General features: G+C 36.6%; 1 protein-coding gene across 4 annotated transcripts; it reads left to right on the forward strand.

The window, feature by feature from the left end:
* Nucleotides 1–638: 638 nt before the first annotated feature.
* Nucleotides 639–22767, forward strand: LOC127799366 (uncharacterized). 4 transcript variants are annotated; one of them, XM_052333344.1, is made up of 6 exons: nucleotides 639–819; nucleotides 915–1014; nucleotides 2079–2214; nucleotides 13802–13939; nucleotides 14015–14136; nucleotides 22313–22767. In XM_052333344.1, exons 2-6 carry the CDS (start codon nucleotides 971–973, stop codon nucleotides 22470–22472), a joined length of 600 nt encoding a protein of 199 aa, XP_052189304.1. In that variant the 5' UTR covers nucleotides 639–819; nucleotides 915–970; the 3' UTR covers nucleotides 22473–22767. The 4 variants fall into 4 exon arrangements, with proteins under 4 accessions (XP_052189304.1, XP_052189303.1, XP_052189302.1 ...); XM_052333343.1 differs by having other exon boundaries at nucleotides 639–796; XM_052333342.1 differs by having other exon boundaries at nucleotides 646–748.
* Nucleotides 22768–23965: the final 1198 nt, after the last annotated feature.

Below are 23965 nucleotides of genomic sequence, written 5' to 3' on the forward strand. Positions count from 1 at the left end.
TTGGTTCCAAAGAGTCATGAATTTTAGCCGCTATATAGTCGGTCACAGGTCTCGTGTTTAAATTTCGCTGTTGGCTTCTGTGATTTATCTTTTCTGTAAAAATCTTAGGACTGAATTGCGGGGCTCTTAAGGCGAGGGATTTTACCATTTGGCACCAAAGATTTTATAATTATTTAGTTATTTTATAAAGTAATTTCAATGGTAAATTAAAAACAAAAATCAAATTTCACAAGTTTATCAATTTGAATACTAAATTTTAAAAAATATTAATTATATATACACAAATTTTTAATTTTATATTAATATATAGAATATTGTGATAGATCATCAAAGGAATTAAAGCTCTATTAAAGTGGGATGACGTGATAGTCTATTTTATTTATTTTGCACGTCAGATTGCATCTCACCCCCCTTTAGTGAATTATTTGATTAGATAATTTATCACCGTATTACATTATTAATATAAAATTAAAGATTTACATATAAAATTAATATTTTAAAAAATAAACTCATCACAGTTTTCTTTTTGATAATTTATCCAAATAAGTCCGTACTTTTTTTTACAAAAAATTAATTTGTTGAAGGGAACTTCCAACTTTTTCTTTTAAAGAGCGTGTCCGTCTATGTTCTACGTAAACTGCAGACCAAATCGTCAACGTGTTTGGGTCCGAAAGTCTCAATCTCAAAAGGCCCTCTCTCTCTCTCTCTCTCTCTTCCGAACAGCCCAAACCATCCCCCCTGGTGGAAGGTTGTAATTTGGGGCAAAACCAAAATTGAGGACAATTTCTTTTCAATTGTAGTTGTTTCACCTAATCCCTGGTTTAATCTTCCGCTGCTCGTATTCTTAAAGTCCCCTTTTTTGTTGCTTTTCCTCCCCATACGTTGTTTCTTATAATATATCGATTACATTGCAGACACTCTTGCCCCGAAGAACGCCTCATCCGTGAAGTTCTTTGTAATTCCCCCCATCATGGCTGTAGCTTCTGATCAGGCCACAAGCATCTGCAGCCACTGGTACGATTTCGTAATATGATCGCTCTTGATCATTTAGAATCCAACGAATTTTTTATTTGATTGTCAAATATTTGTGTCCGTATGTCTGGTTATTGCCTTTTGTTTTTTGCGTATGAGCTGTATGATGGAGATGGTGATCTATCCTTCTCTTTTCTTGTGTTCAACTATGACCTGCGCATAACATAGTCTGATCCTCCAGTTGGATGAATAATTTTCAACATTAATCAATGAATTTGTGTATTTGTGGCCACAGAATTGTTGGTTTTGGTGTCTTCTTTGTTTTTTATTTGCATGTGTTGTTTTTGGTGTTTTAAAGGCTACTATGGGCTGAACAAGACCTGAGAGCAAGGGAACCTTAGATTTGCTGCTGGCTTAGGTTCAAACACTGGTAGATATGAAATCTTAAGCTTATTGCCTACTGTGTCATACCTGATTTATTTTCAAAATTGTCATATTTTATGCATCGGGGATATTGAATATTCTAGGAGAAGTTCTTTCTGTGTAATGCAAATTGGGAAATATGTATGCTGAATAACTCCCTTTGCGCATGTTGTGACTACTCTTTCTGAAGTAACCCAAATGGGGAGAAAGCAGTGAGTTGCAAGACCTCACATGCAAATGACAGAACTCTGATACAGTTATGTTTCTGTATCTTATGAAATCATTAACATGTAGATTATTATTGAAATTTCTCTACCTGAATTTATGTTTGTTTCATTGAAATTTCTACACCTGAATTTATGTTCGTTTGATTGAGATTATAATTGACTGAGCTATGCAGAGCATTTAGATATAATTTTTTTCGCTATTTCACTTCAGAGTAGCCTCTTCATTTTGTATTTTTGTCATATAACTAGTTTGTAGATGCCGGTTACTCTCTGGATTTTCTGAACAACTCAAACCTTCTTTTGAGATTAAGCACTTTGATCACTTCCAGATTTTTACATCATATTAAGTATTGATAGCTCATTATGGCCTATTAGATGCTCACTAAATTCAATTACCATCATGTTCTTAGTGGTCTGATCCTACAGTAGCTGCTAATTGTTTGAATATATATCCAGTGACAGAGCTATTCCTTCTTCAAATATTGATCTGCATTATGCCCACTGTTCCCGGAATCTAGAAAAGTGTAAAGTTTGTGGTGATATGGTTCCTCGAAAATATGCGGAGGAGCATTTCTTAAGCACTCATGCTCCGGTATGTGAATTTATTCTCATAAATTATTGCATATGATATTATGCAGTGCAAATCTCTGCAGGTTTCAGCTTCCTTTTCATCTTTCTTTATGGTTTGTATATGCCCTGTCCATCCACATGCATGCGCATAGGCATAAAGTAGTTTTATCTACTTTTTTGGCTGCTTACTTCTTGTGAAACTCTTAATGGTCAATATTGATATTAGCCATTTAGGTTATTCAGATTTGCATTATCAACAAAGAGAAGTTTCAATGTTTAATTTTGTTACTTGGCAGTTTTCTCTTTCTCAGTATTTGTTTGGTTGTATACACGTGTATCCATGTAAACACATAAATATGCATACGGAGCTGAACTTGATTATTTTCTATTGACATACTTGTCATGTAATTACCGTTTATAACACGGGTATAGATAAATAAAGTTAGTGCTGTGATAAGTTGTACTGAGGAGTAGCAATGACATGTCGTACTGAGGTGGTTACAATTTTGGGCGGGAAAGTCCATGTAATTGGGGAGTTGTATAAAAAGGTGCCGATCCAACTAATGAAGGCATCTGGAAGCATAATCAAATTTCTTCTCTGAATTCCTCCCTCAATTTCTCCCTCCCTCTTGGTCTCTGTCTCTCTTTCTCTCTATAATTCTCTCTGTCATTCCCTATTTCTCTTGAAAATTCTTTCAAATCCTTTGATCTATGTCCTATCGGTAGAGATCAACTGCTGATCAATTGCCAGATCTCTTAAGATCTGACAATACTCTAAGGATTTAAGTACTAATGGGTAACACTGACTAGTGGGATTCTGTCAAGCTTCCTCATAACTACATCTAATCATATTGATGTGTTATTTTGCAATTCTTTCAGTTGTTAGCACCAATTCTGCTCAATACATCTGGGCATAATTCAGAATCCTTAGTTCTCAATTTGAGCTCTTGAAAGGAAGAGTACTGGAACATCTCAGGCTTCAAAATATTGTTGGTTTTGGAAAACTGCCTCACTGTGAACAAACAGTCATCTTGTATTTATTTTTTGAACCCTCCTAATGACACACTGTCAATTTCTGAATAGCGGGCAGCATTTTGGATCCCCCTGACTTTCTGATCGCATGCCATTGCAGAAGTAAGAGATATATGATGGATTATCATAGTGATTTTAGATCTATGTAACTAAATCACAAGTGTTGAGCTGTTGTGCAGTGCCATTAGCATCTGTGAGTCCATACATACATATAAGACATGCCAATATTGATAGTTGATGGATGCATTTATGTGCACCAGTTGTGCTAGTCCAGGTATTATAATGACCTGAAATATTTTCCTTAATTAAGAACACTTGATTAACATTATTTTGAGGATAATTGGATTAGTGATGCCAAATAATGTATTAAATAATAAGTGGTTTGCAAATTTTGAAGCCTAATGAAAGCAATACAATCGAGTTTGGAGCTGACTTAAGATGGGAGTGCTGCCAATTTACTGTCGGGTTGATTGTCAAGGACAGTGAAGCAAGATGAGGGACAACCAATCAACGGTTGATGATCAATTGAGGAATAACAGGAGTAGTGATGAGGGATGACCAATCAACTGGTGATGATCAATTGAGGAACAACAGGAGTAGTGGACTCAGGATTCAATTACAAGAACAATTCCCAAAAATAGATGTCTAGGAGATCAACTGTCAAGCTAACAATAGACTATTAGGTCGATTACCAGAGTCATCTGGCAAATTTTTGGGGGTCCTTCTAAAACTAATTTTCATCTGGAAGATTTTCAGGGGTTCTTCTGAAACTAACTTTGAGAGCCTATTTAATGACCTTTTTGAATGGTATTAAATAATCGATCTTGATATGTTATTGACCACATTATGGAGAGTAAATATTGGTGATAATTTTAATTTTGGTGGATTAAGCATAAGATTACATCGTGAGATTTTGAGGTTTACTTGGAAGCTTCATCCTAAGTGCTGGAGACTTAGTAGACTATAATGAGGGATATTTTTGGATTCATTGGGAGACTTTACATGCAATAATGTGTGGATATAAGTGCATACATATATGCATTTTACACAAAAGGTAGGAGAGACAAAGTTGGTGAGTGGATCAACTTTGCTTTCTCTGTACCCAATCCCAGGAAGACTAAAAGAAAATCATGTATTGGTCCAGGTAAATCCATTCTATGGAATCACCTATTGTGCAAACTATAGATTTTGTAAAAAGTTGAGGGCAAACATAGTTCTATAAGCATTCTGAGGGCAGAAGAACTGTGTTTCTGCAACTAAGTGTGTATATACATGCGTGTGTAAGAGGGTTGAATTGTAATTGGCTAACCAGTGCATTCTTGAAGATGCCTGTATTATATGTCTATACATTATAAATAAAAAGAAAAATTTGGCTATGCAGCTCAAAAGAGGGGATAACCCTAAAAAGGTGGGTTATACAATTTTTTCCACTTTGGGTGTGAGAGCATATAGGCATTGGGAAGGATCACCTATGAAAATCACTTCCACTCAAGCGATATATGTTGAGAGAAATAGTTCTATTTGTTCTGTACAAAGCAATATTAATTGCAGTTTTGTTAAGTATAGTTTTAGTTAAGTTTGTTAGTTAGGATTTGTCCACTTGTCTTTGTACAGCTGTCAGGGTTAGTTGTATCTCTAACAGAATAAGTTGAATTCACAGTTTATAAATACTCAACTACTCTTTTGTTTCTAATGTCAAGAATCATTTTCAGCAAATTTTACTTTCAATTCTCTCTTCTTAGTTTATTTTTCTTTATAGAAGCTCTCACTTCATGGTATTACAGCCAACAACCTGTGTCAATGGCTGGAAATCAAGAACAATCAAGTTTTTCTTCTCAAAGTCAATCCTGCTCCTTTTATTCTGCCTCGAAATATGATTTCTCCTCCATAGCAAGAGCTTTCAATTACAGTCCTATCAAACTAGATCGATTGTAAATAACTATTTGTTTTGGAAAGCTCAAATCTTGGTGACAATTAGGGCTTTCGATTTGATCTCCTTTATCAACAAATCTAAAAAATCTCCAGTTAAATATCTACTAGATCCAGATTTTGGTGATGCTAATGCATGGAAAGTAAATGAAGAATATCTTGCATAGCTCAAATCAGATCAGTTACTCTTAGGTGACTTTTCTCTACAATTGACAAAGAAGTTCTAGCGCAGGTGATTTATTGGTAATTGAACAATTGTAAGAAAACTTGGTATATTTTCTCTTCCACTTGATTACAATATATATAGGAGAAAAAAATCAATCAAATCCCTATAACTAAGGAAAAAGAAGGAATCCTAATTACATCAATTACTAATTTACATCAATCAATCAATCCCAACAATTAAGATTGATTACAATCAATCCCATAGATTGTGTAGATTGTGGGATAAGATTGATTAGAATCAATTCTGTAGATTGTGGGATAATTAGGATTGATAATCAATCCCATAGATTGTGGGATTGATTATCCAACAAACTCCACAGCAAAGAATTCCAACACTCCCCCTCAAGTTGGGTTGTAAATATTTATCATACATAGCTTGCAACTCAGATCTTCAAATTATGCCCTTTGAAGTATTTTAGTTAGGATATCAGCAATCTGTAAATTAGAAGGAGTGTAAACAGGCTTGATTACATCCCCTTTTATTTTTTCTCTGATAAAATGTCGATCTATTTTCATATGCTTTGTCCGATTGTGATGAACTGAATTTTTGGCAATACTAATGGCAGATTGACTAGACACTTCCATTGCCAAGAAGTATGTGAATCTCCCTAGATCCTTGATCTCAAACTCTCTAGCCAGAAATTATTTAACTCTTGGAAACTCCTCAGCATAATTCCTTGTTAGAACTATATCATCAACATAGACAAGCATAATCCCCTGTTAAAACTATATCATTAACATAGACAATCAACATGGAAATCAGTCCATCTGAAGAATGTTTTGCAAATATTGTGTGATTAAACTGTCCTTGTATATACCCATTACTCTTCATAATGTTACGACCCTAGGGTTTGGCTAGGGTTTAGAAAGGAATTTGGTAAGAATGTGGGAAAGAAAGAGCATAAAGGGAGGGAGAGAAACAAGATAACAGAGAGAATTGATGGAGAAGAGAGGGAAACCAAGGGAGAGTTAGGAGAATTGATAGGCTTACAATTGAATATACTAATAGCTATAACAGAAAATACAATCAAAATAAGAAATCTATAATTTGTATGACTATTATATCCTTGGGGATTCATTGGGGTCGTGACAATCCCTCCTCCCCTTCAAATAATTATTATCCCCAAGAATTGATAGATGTTGACCTTGTTTTTTAGCCAATTCCCACCTTAACAATCTGGTTTCTTCTTTGCCTTTTCTTGTTTTTATCTCTTATTTTCCTTTTCTTTTTCCCTTCTGTGTTTTTTTTCTTTAAAAACAGTAGTACTATGATTTGTTGCAATACCTATTTCAACCATCCACCCATTCCTTATTGCTCTCAAAATTAATTTTAGTTAACCTGTCACACCTTCCACCATATGCTCTCCAATAGTAGAGAGTAATTCAATTTGCTCTGCAGGTCAAAACTTGATTTGATGCTGTCTCTCTCCCATGGAAATATGAACAAACAAAGCAGGAAAAGGCTCGTTTTTCTCCACAAAAAATTCCTCCACCATCTTCCCAACATCTTCTCCTTCTCCATTTTTATTAGAGGTATACTCAATTGGAGTATTTTTTACCTCTTAATTGCTGGTGTACACCAAAAGCTCACTTTCAGTAGATTTTTCCTCTAGTGGAATCTCGATGGCTTCTTCAGCAATTACCATTACTTCCTCGACAGTCTGAATTGCCTGATCCAATTCAGGTTTTTCCTCATTCTTTGCAACTACCATCCTTATTCTTAGGACCTTATTAGCCTCATACTCTTCCTTAGCTGCAAGGACGTTATCACCGTCACAATCATTCTCTTCCAGTGCTACTACATCAACCTCCGACAAATATGAGCAGTGATCCCCTCTGTTTCACGGTTGCAGGCATCATCATCTTAACCATTGACCTCAGTTCGTCTTTCAACCCACTAATAAAATTGGAAACGAAGTATCTCTGTTAAGACAGGTTGTAAAGTCAACATCAAGGACCTTAATTCTTCAAATCTAACTTGATAATCTGTCACCAATCCTTCCTACTTTTATTTGTTGAACTCCTCAATTCCATCAATCATGTTCTTCTTCCCAAATCGGGCCTTTGCTAGGTATTAGGGTATGATTGGGATTGTGGGAAAATGATCCTCTTACTTGGATTTCCAGTTCCAAGGTCAGGAGTTCCTGTACCTCTTGCAGTTTAGATGCCCTCAAGAGGATGCCATGGTTGGGCAAAATTGGATTAGCTATTACCCGGGGAGGAAAATACAGTGATAATCGAAATTTATGTGGCGAAAATAGCATGTTTAACATGTTGTTGATCTATTGGCCCTATTGCTCCCTTGTCTTCTAAGGCCTCTCTAAACCTCTCTGCATTCCTTCTTAAGAGGCAACTACATTCTCCCATATGTTTTCTTTGATGGTCACAATATCCCTTTGGCCGTGGGTCATTGCCCCATGCGTTTGCATCATCTCGATCCTCAACACCCCCATCCTCTATTCCAACTGTTTTAATCTGGTTCTTTCGACCATCACTCAATTGTTCGCATTGACTTCACCTCTGTAACGGCCTCTTGCTAATCGCCTCTTATGCAGCTTTCAAGGATCACTTTGGAAACTTATTTCGATACTAAAATTCAGCAACCCAAGCCAATGCAACAGTTGCTTCCAGTTCAACAACCTCAATTCTTGCTACTTAACAGCCTCCAAATCAATTTTCGAAATCTGATAGCGATTGCGATGGCTCTAATTGCTTAGATTCACTTCTCACCACTTCTTACTCAGGAATCAACGTCGAAGATTACCAAACTGAGAGTCATCCATCAGAATTAATAGCCGAGGATTGTTGGCCTGTTCTAATTTAGTAACCGCCTTCTTGAATCGTCCCTAGCTCGCTTCTAAAACACTTATGTTGCGCAACTCCTCTTCTTAAACCTGATTGAATTTGTTCGGCCTTTCGGTTTGCCTACTATCAGCTTCCAAATTCACCAGAAACCTCCACCTTAGTTACGATGGAGTAGCTAAGGGCCGTGGCATTCCAAATTTCAGCTTCTTGAGAGTTCGATTGGCTCTCGTTGCAGCTTCTTATGAATCACCAACTCTCACTTTCCCAAGTCACCAGCATTCCATTTGAGACCTCACAGTAGTCACCTAGGAGAATCACCCGCCTCACAGTAGTCTCCTTGGTTAACCAAGGATTCCTCTTGCTTCACCTTCGCAATTCAAATCTGAGCCGAAATTCAAAGTTACAAGACTTCTTCACCTCTTGCCTGAGTCATGTCAGAATTCGCCTGGAACTCACCTCTCACTCAACTTCCAAATCTAAGTTGAGGATCACAATTGAAATCAAGGCAAATGAGAATCGTCGCTTGTGAAATTCTCCTCTAGACCGTTTCCGATCATGCCTTCTTTCACAACTTGGTCACATGTAGTAACCTAGATCCAATTGCTTTGGAACAACACCTGAAGTCACATGTAGTGGCTGCACCTACCTTCTCACCTCGCTCAAGGCTATGCTTCCTATTCTCCCGAATTTAATACCTCTGATTTGCAATTGAATTGTCAATTATCGGACTTGCTTGCAACTGATCACGATCTACCCACAGTCAAGTGGATTCAATGATCGCCCTAGCCAGCGCCTTCTTCTCCACCCAATCACCGACCTCTAATTGTCGAAATTCACCTGAATTTTGTGCCTCTATCCCATAACTGAATTGTCGATCAGAGCCGATAGTCGCGATGGAGAAACAACCTCCTGGCTACGCTTCAATCACACTTCAACAAACAAGAGTTGCTTGCTTGTGTCACGACCTAGATCAGACTTTAATGGTCTTGACTTCGTTTTAGTCTCTGTCGAGATTGCCGTACTGAGTCGCACTCGCTGATGTTCAACGATCACTCACGATCCACTTCCAACCGTGCCACCCTAAACTGTCTTTAGATTCTCTCAGAATCACTGTCAGAACTCACCTGGCTGCTTCGTCTCTGATTCTGAGCCGAAATTGCTTTGCTCTAATGAATTTTCCAGTGTCACCGGAATTGCATCCAGGATTGTTGGAAATTAATCTGCCATGAAGCGTCGAAAATCACTACTTCAAATCCCTAAACCTACTGTCTCGATCAATTCCACAATCTATCGTCTGAATTTGCTATGGAATCACCTTGGTCAATTCCTACGACTTCCGAATCACAGTCGAGAATCATCAACTCTGATACCAAATGTTACGACCCTAGGGTTTGGCTTGGGTTTAGAAAGAAATTTGGTAATAACGCGAGAAAGAAAGAGCAGAAAGGGAGAGAGAGAGAGAACAGAACAGAGAGAATTGAGGGAGAAAAAAGGGAAACTAAGGGAAAGTTGGGAGAATTGAGAGAGGAAAATGGAATTCCAATTCATTCATCAACATGCCATACTCTAACTACTCTAGCCTATTTATAGGCTTATAATTGAATATACTAACAACTATAACAGAAAATATAATCAAAATAAGAAACCTATAATTCGTATGACTATTATATCCTTGGGGATTCCTTGGGGTCATGACACATAACTCTGGTGAATCTCTCAAACCAAGCTCAGAGTGATTGTTTTAGACCATAAAATGGCTTCTTTAGTTGACACACTTTGTTGATGTTTGATGAGTTTTGTAGTCCCTGGGGAATGTTCATATAGACCTCCTCTTCTAGATTCCTGTTCAAGAACGCATTCTTGACATCTAGTTGATGGAGGAGCCAATCTAGATTTGCTGCAAGAGATAGGAGTATCCGAATAGTGTTGAGTTTTGTAAGTGGAGCAAATGTCTCCTCATAATCTATGCCATAGGTTTGAGTAAATCCCTTATCTACCAACTAAGGGAATCATACACCAAAGTTCCTATGTAGATACCTCTCAGCAAAATAGGATAGCTGAGAGAAAGAATAGACACCTTCTGAACATTGCCAGGTGTCTATTGTTTTCATCAAATATTCCAAAACATTTTTGGGGTGAGGTTGTTCTTACAGCAACATACCTAATCAATAGGCTTCCATCCAAAGTTTTAGATTTCTTCACTCCACATCAAGTATTCTTACAACACTTCCCTCAAAGTCATCTGATTTCCTCTCTTCCTCCAAAGATATTTGGGTGTACTATGTTTGTTCATATCCATCAACAACATAGAACCAAACTTAACTCTCGATCCTCCAAATGTATCTTTGTAGGGTGCTCTCCCAACCAAAAGAGTTACAAATGCTTCTGTCCTAACAACCAAATGTTTTATCACACCATGGATATCACATTTTTTGAAATAAAACCCTATTACCCCAAACTTGATATTCAAGGAGAGAGTGGAGTCAGAGTGAACAAGAATATCAGTTTTTCTTAGATAGCATAGATTGCACACCACCTAAAATTGCACCTTCTCAAAGTGTCCAATTTGAACTTGAACCAAAACCAATTGATTCTTTCAGTCCCAAGATAAGTGTCTATCATAGAAAAAGGGGAAAACCGAAGGAATCAAAGACTCTAGTAGATTCACCATTACTGTTAGCATCTGAACCTGAGGTAAACATCCCTACATCTAACTTAGAGACTATGGAGGAAAATTCTACGTGTACTAGTGATCATGATAATTTCAATGAGAACCTACTCATTGCACTCTGGAAAGGGGTGAGAGAATGCAGAAGTAGGCCATTGTACCCTATTCGCAACTATGTGAGTTATGAGGGTCTATCTTCATCTTACCAAGCATTCACCAACAAAATCAATTCTATCTCCATTCTTAATTCAATCCAAGATGCCATGGCTATTGCAGAATGGAAGAAGGCAATTAATGAGGAAGTTAATGCTCTGGTGAAGAATGGTACTTGGGAAATTACTAATTTGCCTCGTGGAAAGAACTTGATCGAGTGCAAGAGGATCTTCACGGTAAAAACAAATGCAGATGGTAGTATTGAGAGATACAAAGCTCGTGTGGTAGTTAGGAGTAGTGTAGAAACGGAATTTTGATTATGGCTCACAGTATTTGTGAAGAATTTGGGTGAAAAGAGTATTAGTCGAGTTGAAGATACCTTCTGAGGGATCAATCCAACTACTATGTGATAGTCAATCTGCCATCAGTATTGCCAAAAATCTAGTTCATCACGACCAGACAAAGCATGTGGAAATAGATTGACATTTCATCAGAGAAAAAATAGAAAGGGATGTAATCAATCATGTTTACATTCCTTCTAATTTATAGATTGCTGATATCCTAACTAAAGCACTTCCAAGGACACATTTTGAAGATCTAAGTTGCAAGTTGTGTATGATAAATACTTACAACTCATCTTGAGGGAGAGTGTTGGAATTCTTTGCTGTAAAGTTTGTTGAATAATCAATCCCACAATCTATGGGATTGATTGTCAACCCCTATTATCCCACAATTTATGGGATTGATTGTAATCAATCTTAATTGTTGGGATTGATTGATTGATGTAAATTAGTAATTGATGTAATTAGGATTCCTTCTTTTTCCTTGCTACGGACGTGAAACCTGAAGGATTGAGACCATTGGATGTAGTTTCGCCCATTCTATTTATAGATTGTGATGGGTGCAGTTGAGTAGTTTGCCAAGTCACTGCTATTGTTGTTGTACGTAATAGTTTCGACATTTGAGAAGGAGGATTTTGGAGTTTCAATTGAGGATTCGTTGGTGTTTGACATGTTTGCGATCTAATGTTGCTATCGAGAAAGAAATGAAGTCTAGGACGGCTGATGAACATTGTTGGAATAAGCAATGTAGGATGTTGTCGAAAAAAAAAATAGTAGATAAAAACTGACCTAGGACGGCTATGAGAAGAACAAGAGGCATCTAGGGTTGCTCTGATATCTTGAACAATTGTGAGAAAACTTGGTATATTTTCTCTTCTACTTGATTACAATATATATAGGAGAAAGAAATCAATCAAATCCCTATAACTAAGGAAAAAGAAGGAATCTTAATTACATCAATTACTAATTTACATCAATCAATCAATCTCATAGATTGTGTGATAATTGGGATTGATAATCAATCCCATAAATCATAGATTGTGGGATTGATTATCCAACAAACTTTATAGCAAAGAATTCCAACAATAATCCTCAACAGAGTTATGGTATGTTCTTGCAAACTTATATTCTCAACAAACTATTACCAAATTAAGGCTGTGACCTCTACCAAGCAAGAAAGAGGTGAGATGGCAAGTATTTCTTATTTCTGTGCAGTGTGAAGATTGATGTAGGTTGTGGTTTGTAGCTGGCCAGATATTACTCACCTAGTTAAGGCTGTGATTTTTTACCACATTTCATATTAGTGTTTTGAAAACTCTACCCCCAATGTTCGTTTTTTCCCTGTAACAGTGAGGGGATTAGTATTCATATTTACAGAGTTGGTCAATTGTCAATCAGGGTATTTCCATCTCAAGGTATGCCTATAAGTACTAATAACAAGATATTGGAAACCTGTATATATCAGAAAATCTTGTTTGTTAGTAATTGGTAACAGCCAGTGGTTCTGGGGAAAATTTCAGTTGAAACAATATCATACAAGTTTCGAGAATTTAGTAATCAGTAGCCTAGCTGATGAAGGCAATGCATTTTAATGGACTGTGTCCATGTACCTACATCTAATTTTTTAATACATTCCTGGTCAACTATCTATACTTCGGAGTTAAGATTTAATATTTGTAGATGTTTTAGTATTTAGACTACATCCTTTCTTAGTTTGTCTGCTGAAGTCCAAGTCTAGGGTTTTCTCTGTCCTCTTGTTGTTGCATCACCTTTAATCTTGAGGATCTAGACCAGATATTAGCAATCTTTCATCAAATTTCAGAATAAAATTTAGCTTGTCCATCCTGTTTTTTTTAATATGCATGTGCATTAGCAGGCTAAAGACAATGAAATTTGGTCTGACAAAATATTTTCCAAACTAGAAACAAATATATAAACTAAATTATTCAAAATATTTACCTAGATTAATAGCACATCTAGCTAGACACCAACTGCTGTCAATTTTATATTTGGGATTGTAGATCTTATGTATTTGCAATTTTAGCTCATTAGGAGAACTGTTCCTATCCACATTGAGGGTAATGTTAGGTGATGAAGGATGCCAAAAATAACTTGAATAAAGATAATATAGAAAGAAGTGACCCATAGTGGTTTGACCAAAATCATAGCCATTGATGCAGTGGATAGGGGAAGAAGGAATCTACCTCAATGGCAGTATTTATGATTAAAATCTGACACTATCTTGAATAATTTGCATTAGAGAATACTTTTGAGGCTAGACCATTCTCTAGGACCTTTATAGAACCTAACGGCTTCTTATTCATTGTCCAAAAAATTTAGGATAGGTTTTCTTCAGTTTGAGCTCTTTCATGCTTTGTTCCTAGTACAATTTCTGCAGTAACAGCATACTTATTAAAACCAATATTGTATGTGTCTGTTGCTACTGCCTTGAGCAGGTATCCTGTTCACTTTGTAGTGAGACAATGGAACGGGAAGTTTTAGCTGTTCATAAAGGTGAAAATTGCCCGCAAAGAATTGTGACATGTGACTATTGTGAGTTCCCTCTGCCTGCAATTGATCTGTTTGAGCATCAGGTACTAACTTTCAATGAGTTGGAACTAGAATTACATCATCCACTTTGGATAGTCTAAGGTTATCTGTTATTTCAGGAAGTATGTGGGAACCGGACAGAATTATGTCATCTTTGCAGCAGATATATTAGACTGCGCGAACGAAATGATCATGAAAGCAGGTGCAATGGTGTCCAAGATCATTCTGCTGAATCTTCCAGGTAAAGGAGTATTGTATTTTTCTATCTTATATATTTTGTCAGTTTTTAGTAGAAGTTTGTGATTTACTAAGCCAAACAACAAATGTCTTGATATTACCTAGATATTCGCTAATGAGTCAAAGGACCATTGTTTTAGAACCATTAGTATTATATCTATCCCTATTTTGATTAAGCTGTTGTCATGATTTATCAAAGCCAACCCATTATGAACTCTAGTTCTGAAAGTGCCAGCTTGATATAGGATTAGCTTAAGGATATGTTAGTCAAAAGTACTCTTGAAAATGGAAAGAAAAAAGGGTCTTTATAAGATATAGCCCAAAATTAAATTGTTATTATGTCATTAATAGATGCTTTAGAATATGATAATGAAGATGTGTGGATTTTCCACAAGCAATATGCAATTAAGTAAGATTAAGATTAAGATAGTAAAAGAGAAAGGGCAACAAACTCCCACTTTATAATGGTTGAGTCAATCGTGTGCAGGCGCCCACTCCTAAAGGATCCTCATTGAAATTCTTTAGTAGTTGCAAATAACGTTACCCCAACTACCTTCGGCACTATGATGCTCAGTGGTGAGCCATCTTCATGAGATAGGGGGTTCTGAGTTGTACTAACCCTATCCTTGACCAAGACGTCTTGAACTGATGTTGAATAATGGAAAGATTGCTAAATAGCAAAGAGAAGGAGAAGAAATTAAGAAGAAGAGGAAGAGAAGGAGAAGATCTTGAGATGAAGCAAGAACCCAGAGGGTGAAAATATATAGAGAGCAATCAGGGGGAGAAATGACAGTTGCATTCAATATCACCCAAAAAGGAGTAATTATTGATTACATCATACACCTATTTATAGGCTAAAATCTAATCCTAACTAAAATATAATTAACCTAGTTATGATTATCTTAACAAAATAACTAAAAGATCATAAAACTTTGGAGATAAAATCTAAAATATAAATTCTAAAATTCAAATTCAAACATTAAAATTTAATAATCCTTGTTCCTCATCATTCTCCCATTTCGAAAAAACTCGTCCTCTATTTTTGAGTGGATTCATGTCATCAATAGTCAATCAATACCAGATAAGGTGCTGATGGTTCCAAAGGGTTCTTCGTTGTTCCAGTGGATTGGTGATGGTTGATGGTTCCTGAAGGCAGCTCTGGTAGTTTTTGTTGCCTTGGCTGCTAATAATGACAACTTCAAGCAATGCCCTTAAATGATTTTTTTTTTTTTTTTTTGTTTATTGCTTCTGATGGTTGCTGTGTTAAATGGCTCATTGAAGTGTGGTTGCTGCGTTTTGTTAAGACTGGCTTGTTGAAGGATGGTTGCTGATGTTTTGTCATGATGGTTGAGGATGATGCTGCCATGAAATCCGGTTGATTGTGATGAACTAATTGATGTTGTGGTCCTTGTGGATGATGGCTCCTATTGTGAAAATTGATGGTGTTGCAACAGTGTATTTGCTGGAAATCAATGGAAACTTGTTGCTCCGTGGAGATTTTGAATGAAGATTGTTGGATTGTTGGTTCAATGGATTTGATGAATGGCTGCTGCAGCAACAGATTTTGTTTGTAAGGCACAAACACTCCCTAGGGGTTGTCATATTGGTGTCATCAATATGTCAAGACATCCCAGCAAGCTGACACACCTTACCTCCTATACATGTTGGAGATGCCCACGTGGGGTGTAACATTTTTTAAAATGACATGGAGCGCACACGCTAGGACATGCGTGTTTGCTATGTGGACATTTCGAGGATTAAAAATAAGGGTTTTTTTTTTTTTTTACTCTCTAAGTTTTCCAACTTGACAATTTCATGATTCTTTTGTTAATTCACGTTTTGATTGCATGGGTGTTTAGTTTTCATACCCTTACAACTTCTATTATCTAGCTCTTTAATCATCAATTAGATTGTCAGGGACAAAGAAGATAGGACTGTGAGTTTATTGCTAATTAGATTAGACTTATTCATTTAGAGTTTTGGCTTATGAATTTTAAAAGCATATTTATGAGTTTGGAATATAGTTTGATACTTTATTATGCCACTAAAAAAATAAAAAATTATTTTATTAATGAACGTATCTCGATCATGTCGTGTCCTACATTTTTTGGAAAAATATTGTGTCCCTGTGTCCCATGCCCATGTCCATGCCTCATAGGATTTTGTTGCTGTGTGTAATGGCAATGGTGGATGATGATGATGGAATCGGTGGAAGCTATGAACCAAGGTTTACTCTGGTATCAGTTTGATGTGGACTAATTGAAAGATTGCAGAAAATCAAAGCAAAAGAGAAGAAAATAAGAAGTTGAGAAGCAAGAATTGAGAAAGAGAGAGAGAGAAATTAAGGAGAGACAATCACAATTATTTTCAATATCTTCAAAAAAGGGAAATTGTTGATTGCATCATAATCCTGGCTAAAATAAAACCTGAACTAAAACTTAATTAACCTAAATATTATTGTCTTAACAAAATAAGATAAAACTATGAAGATAAAATCTGAACTGCGAACTTCAAATTCAAATATTAAAATTTAATAATCCTTATTCCTCATCATGAACGCTCTGCATTTTTGGTATCAATCCCTCTTTAGGTTGGTGTAAGTTTCATTCTTCTCGTGTAAAACTTTTGGAACCTGCAGCACTATGGTGTTAATGCTGTTAGTTATAGGCTTGACCTCAGTGACATGCAAATTTGAATTTTAACCTATTTTTTGTTGGGTTTTAAAGAGATTAAAAATCTAATTACTTAGTAAGCTTTATATCAACAATTTCAATAGGTCTTTCTGTTTTCAAACTGAGATGTGGGTAACAAGGTGTGTCAATATGTCTAAAAGGGTGTTCTTAGTGCACAAGGCTCCCCGCCCTGGGAGGATCACAGAGAGTCATATTTTTGCAGCCTCCCTCTCTTTTTCTTTTCTTTTTTCTTTTTCTTTCTTTCTCTTTATTCAACAATTCAAACTCGTGGCCTTTTGGTAACAGAGCAACCTTAACATTGCTATCAAGACTTGCCCTCTGATGTGCCAATATGTCTAAAAGATTTCAAATGCCTTCATTAAATATATTCCATTTGTTGGGCCTACTAATTAATACTATAAACCCCTCGGGGTAGAGCAGCTGGTTAACTTCATGCTCCACGCAAAAATGTCAGCGTTTGATATTTGAGGGGTGACAGCCCCCGCCTTTGGGTGGCGACTCACCTAGTCCTACTGTTGAGGTCGCAGTGGCTGGACCTGTGGATTGTAGAGAGGGTGTGATGCTCCTGCCAAAGGCATCTCAGAAGGCGGGGAGCCCTCGATTTTGTCAGGACCCTAGGTTTTGAATCTAGGATTTCTAGTTGACAGTCTTGAAAGAAGAAAGAAAGATAGGGAGAAAACAGAGAGAATAATAGAGGGAAACAATGATTAGAGAGAGATGAGAGAAGTTAGGTAGAAAGTAGGGAGAAGAATAGACAGTAGTTAGAGAGAAAATGATAGAAACTTCCAATATATTTTCTGATGATCCCCACAGTACTGTGGCATAGCTTTATATATAGTTATCCAGCAGTTATTTACAGCCTTACAGGAGTTACCACTACTGGAAAACATTCCACTACTTCATAACTGTAAATAATAACTACTCCTAGCTCATAACTACTCCTAATTCTCTGGTTCCTGACATTTTAATTACTATTATATTTACTATTATATCCTTGGAATCGTGACAGATTTTGATGCGGTCACCAATCAAGACTCGGCCCAAGGCCGACCCAACTAAACCGGAATAATATCACCAAAATAGTAGTGCCATAATGTTATTTTAATACTTCTTAAGTTTTAGAATTCTACTTGATTTAGGATTCTACTTTATATTTCTATTTGATTTAGGATTCTATTTCATGTTTCTACTTGATTTAGGATTCTACTTCAGGTTTGATTAGAGTTTTATTTTTATTAGGATTCTAGTTAACTTTTATTTAGGATTTATTTCTATTAGAATTCTAATTGGATTTTGTTTTCCAAATATTAGATAGATTTGGATTAGCCAAATACTATAAATATGCCTAGAATCTAGAGTTTGTAATCAAGTTTTAATCAATCAAATTTCAGCAACCTATTTGGGTTTTCTTAGCAAAACAGTATTGTTTTTGCGTCTTCTTGAAAGCCAAGTTTCGGCCATTGAAGTTTGCTCTTTTAAGGGTTTATTTTGGTGTTTTTTTTTCACACACGCGCTACACGTTGCGTCAGGTGGTATCAGAGCGGTTAATCAACCAATCAGATGGCCAATCTTGAAGGTAACGGTAGCAACCAACCTCGTGACGGTGATCATGGGTTGTCTGCAGTTTGGAGAGCAATCGAAGAACAGCGGAAAGTAACTCGTACTATCCAGCAGCGATTGGAGCAACATAGCAACCAATTGGGCACCTTACTACGAGTTGATGATGACAGGAACCTGAATAATGGGGTGAATCAAGCCGAAGCGGGAAGACCACCCATTAATCATGTCCTTGTTAATCCTAGAAGACCAATGATTGAAGATAGCGATGAAGAGGATGATTTTGGTCGAGCAATAGCTAACCCTGGTGGTAGAGGGGTTAGGAGGAATGCACATCAGCACAACCACTGGGGCAATGATGAGTATAAACTAAAAGTTGATATTCCTACTTTTAGTGGAGATCTTGATATTGAGGGGTTCCTGGATTGGATCACTGAGGTTGACCGTTTTTTCGAATACATGGAGATCCCAGATGAACGACAAGTAAAGTTAGTGACTTATAGATTGAAGGGCGGTGCATCTGCTTGGTGGGAGCGATTAAGAGAAACAAGATTGAGGGAAGGTCGACAGCCAGTTCAGACATGGAGACGAATGAAGCAGCTGTTAAGAGGTAAGTTTTTGCCCCCTGACTATGAACAATATATGTTTGAAGCTTATCAAAGATGTGCACAGGGAATGAAGAGTGAATGAATATACCTCTGAGTTTCTGTGATTGGCGGAGAGAAACCAATTGTCAAAAAGTGACAATCAACAAGCAGCTCGTTACTTGAATGGATTGAAGCTTGCTATTCGTGATAAAATTGGGGTTCAAATGGTTCTGAGTGTGCAAGAAGCAAGGAACTTAGCTTTAAAGGCTGAGTTAATGTTGAGTGAGAGATCTCGTAATGACAACTATCGTCGGTATAGTGGGAATGAAAATAAACAACCAGCTTTTGATAAAGGCAAGTCAGTTCAAGGAGCGCAACCCTCCAATCCACCCCATACAGTCAACCCTAATAAGGCTACAACAGGGGAAAACATTCGAGTTAACATTGTAGAAAAGGAAGAGGAAGATGTTGCTGAAGAGGAAGTATATTGTGGGCCTGATGGGGAGGATGACAAAGAAGATTATGGACATGAGCAATATACCTGTGTAGTGAGGAAGTTAATGCTATCTCAAAAGAATGAAGATACTACTCAATGGCATAAGCTTTTTCGCACGAGGTGTTCGGTGAAAGGAAAAATCTTTGAGTCGATTATTGATAGTGGAAGTCAGGAGAACATCATAGGAAGAGACGTGGTGGCAAAGATGCAGTTAACTCCTGAAAAACATCCAAGCCCTTACATGATTGGATGGATCAAAGAAGTTTGTGTCATACATGTGGATGAACGTTGCAGGGTGCCTTTCTCTATTGGTAAGTACTCCGACGAAGTCTATTGTGATATTGTTGATATGGATGCTTGCCATATTTTATTTGGGAGGCCTTGGCAATTTGATGTGGATGCTACGCACTCGGGTAGGAAGAACACATATCAGCTTGAGAAAGAAGGTGTGCGTTATACTTTGTTACCCATAGTGGAAAAGAATCAAACCAAAGCTTATAAAGTGGAGCTTGATTTCGAAGATTATGTTGTGCCAGCAACCTCAACGTTTGCAAACTCAGGTCTGATTTATGCTGCTAACATGACAGAAATTCCAAGGTTATTGACTCATACTGGGGTATTTTCCAGTCCCGATGGCTCAAGCATTGCTTCGCAACCCAAGGATGGTGGTGTTTCTTCTGATCGACTTGCGACTGTAAAGGAGATGGAGGTCATGGTAGCAAATCCTTCTACAGTTTATTCAAGCTCTGGCATGGTTGAATCGAAGGCAATAAGATCTACCAGATTAGAGAAGTGCTCAAGATGGAAGGTTCAACGTCCTCAATCTAACAGTAATAATGCAATGGAGGCAGAAGGCAACAAACATGGCGATGATTGGACCCATGCCAATGCTGATATGGCTAAGAAGGGGAGGAATGTCTTTGCTCATGTTCCCTTAGCAGAAAAGTTCAAACGGTTCAGGAAAATGTCAAGCAAAAGTTGCACAAATAAAAAATATAAGGCGACAGCTGACAAGTATAGGAAGCACAAGGTATTTGAGATTGGAGATGAAGTTATGATCTTTTTGAAGAATGAACGAATTCCAGTAGGAAAGCATAACAAGTTCAAGCCAAAGAAGTATGGTCCTTATAAGATTCCAAAGAAGACCAATGACAATGCTTATGTTGTGGATTTGCCTAATCATATGGGTATTTCTAAACATTCAAAGTGGCTAATATCTCTTCGTACTTATCGGATGTGGATTTGTCCAAACAAGATCAAAATTCGAGGTCGAATTTTTCTCAAGTGAAGGTGAATGATGCGGTCACCAATCAAGACTCGACCCAAGGCCGACCCAACTAAATCGGAATAATATCACCAAAATAGTAGTGCCATAATGTTATTTTAATACTTCTTAAGTTTTAGAATTCTACTTGATTTAGGATTCTACTTTATATTTCTATTTGATTTAGGATTCTCTATTTCATGTTTCTACTTGATTTAGGATTCTACTTCATGTTTGATTAGAGTTTTATTTTTATTAGGATTCTAGTTAACTTTTATTTATGATTTATTTCTATTAGAATTCTAATTGGATTTTGTTTTCCAAATATTAGATGGATTTGGATTAGCCAAATACTATAAATATGCCTAGAATCTAGAGTTTGTAATCAAGTTTTAATCAATCAAATTTCAGCAACCTATTTGGGTTTTCTTAGCAAAATAGTATTGTTTTTGCGTCTTCTTGAAAGCCAAGCTTCGGCCATTGAAGTTTGCTCTTTCAAGAGTTTATTTTGGTGTGTTTTTTTTCATACACGCGCTACACCCTACGTCAGATTTCCACGATAAAAAAGAATAATACTATAAGATGCAATGCTGTAAATGTAGGTTCAGTTCACATATCAATATCTCAATGAAAGTTAATCATTTATTGTCAATCAACTGTTCATCCTTTTGTGATTAGTAAAAAGTACATACATGTTAAAAAGAGGCCAAAAGGCCAATTTAGTACCCGAAGTATACGCCGATGGTCAGTTTGGTACCTAAGTTTTTTGGGGGGTTCAATTTAGTACCCAAATAACAAAAATGGACTCAACTTGATGACTTTTGCTCGCGTGGCAAACGAGAAGTAGATCTTTGTTAGCCACACCCAATGTCCATTAATGAGGCTCCTTCTTAACCCAACAACGTCGGCAAAACAGATTACCAAGGAGTTCCACCTGGTTGGAACCCCTCATTGATGAGGGTTCCCACTGGTTTTTTCTTCTTCTTTTTCCTACTGGTACATAATTTATTTGTGATTTCTCTAATCCTTTATCTTATTCTTTGGTCTATTTTAACCTCTTCCCACTATATTGTTCACCATCGTTTAATCACAATGATGATTGATAGATTAGTTTCATTTGGCAATAAACCTGTAAATACCAGAAGAACAATTAAGATGAGAGTAAATTGATTGTACACCCCTGAACTTTAAAATTCACCAATTAGTCCCTAAACTTTCCAAAATTAACCACGAAACTCTTCTATTACTAATGTAGTTAATTAAACTTTTCTTCCATTGCTCTTTAGTTTTGTTTATGGAGGTAGGTAATGAAGAACAATTGTCGAAGTGAATTTGGAAACTTCTGTTTCACTGAAGTTAGAAATTAATTTGGTAATATAGCATTTAGTGAATTGCTTCTGGCAAGAGATGCTATGCTACTGGGTTATATAGTTATCTGCCTTGCTTCAGGAATCCTTGTTTTATCATTTAAGCTCATCTTTGTTGCCACGCATAATGAAAATTGTTTCTGAAACTTGTCCATACTCCAGTCCAGCTTTCACTTCAATCTCATTGAGTGTTGTTATTTGTTTGGCGTCTTGAAGGAGCACGCGGCCAGCCGAGAGAGAGATTCGTGCCCCGAGACGGGAGCCGCACGAGTTTTCGCGGAGAAGGCTCCTCTTCACCATTGCAGTAACAGGCATTGCCATTCTGTTGGGTTCACTCTTCTTCCAGAGGAAAACGGAGAGCAACCTAGCGCACTAGCATGCATGCTGCTGAGAAAACACAGATGACTGTTCTCATTTTGATCTCTAAATTCATTTCATCTTCCTTTGGATTTTACTAATATTTGAACATACCGCTAAGACATGCTACTGAACTGCTAGTAATCATCTCGGCTTACTCTCTGGATAGTTTTTATGCATTTCCAGTTCTCCTTTTGTGTATGTATGAGCTCCACCATTTCTCAGTAGAGAAGCCAAAAAAAAAAAAAAAAAGGAAGGAAATGGTGGCAATCCCTAATATTTTATTGCAGTAAATATGGTCTCTTTTGAATTTATTTATCTGCTAAATATGGTTCCAGATTTAGTGCTTGCTGTTTAATTTTCTGTCATTTTTGTGTGTGTGTTTATTTTTAACTTTCTATTAGGAAGTAGAAACTAAATATTGCATTTGATAATGTTGGCAATTTTTTAAAATAAGAAAACGAGTTGTATGTATATCTTATTAGATGATCAAATATATGTATTATTTTATATTGACACAAATATCTATTTTTATATATTAACAAAAAAAAAAAGATGAATCGTTGGTCGGTAGAATAAGTGGTGTGATTTGTCAGTTGTCGAAGGTTACGTTGCAGGGAAGGGGGTGATGGTTGTTTCAACGCAAGTAAAAGGTAAAAGTATAATTTTAGTATTTTATTTTGTAAACAAAAAATAACATATTAAATGCTATTTTTATTTTTTTTAAAATAGAACGAAAATTAAAAACTACAGTTAAATGGACGCATATTAATATTATTTTCCTCCTGCCGAAATAATTAATTTTAGGATTGCTTTTAAAGTTAGATTTGATTTTTAATTCTATCTATTAAAATATTCAATTTTTTTATTTCAGACTATTATCACATTCCCTCAATTTTAGTTGTTACATTGCTTTGTCCTAAATCCGTAATGAAACTGCAACTGCCATCTTAGGTTCAAAGGGCGTGACCCTAATCTATGCCTTTTTTAACGAACACACGCACCCAAAGCTCCTTTCTTTTTCCCATTTTTTTGCCTGATGAAACAACTAAAATACAATTAAACTGCTAATTAATGAAGCTCTAGACTGATGGCAAAACAGAAGCTTTCAGATTTTTTTTTTTTTTTCTCCGATCTCTTATTGTTGGTAATTAATTAATTTATATTATCGTATCTGTGGTTAAACCACGAGCTTTAACTCTGGGCATGGATAATCTAAAGACTCACAATATATTTTACTTTAATTTTTTATTATTATTCTGGCATCTGGTGGCAGAGGCATGGGAAGTAGGTGTGCTTCCGTGCTCATGCTTCAACAGCGGCAATGAGAAACTTGTTGAGTTTGCAACTGTTGGCTGGTTGAGAAACAAAGGCCATTTCAATTAAACGCTCCGGTTTAGCCTTCCCGTCCGTGTTGGTCCTTCTCCTTGAGCGGATTTTGTACGTATTTGAAGCCGGCCGGTTGAATTGAACAAACAAATTATCAGTTTCTCCAAAATCCTGCTTTAACAT

The sequence above is a fragment of the Diospyros lotus genome, chromosome 4 (assembly GCF_014633365.1).
Source record: "Diospyros lotus cultivar Yz01 chromosome 4, ASM1463336v1, whole genome shotgun sequence".
Classification (NCBI taxonomy): Eukaryota; Viridiplantae; Streptophyta; class Magnoliopsida; order Ericales; family Ebenaceae; genus Diospyros; species Diospyros lotus.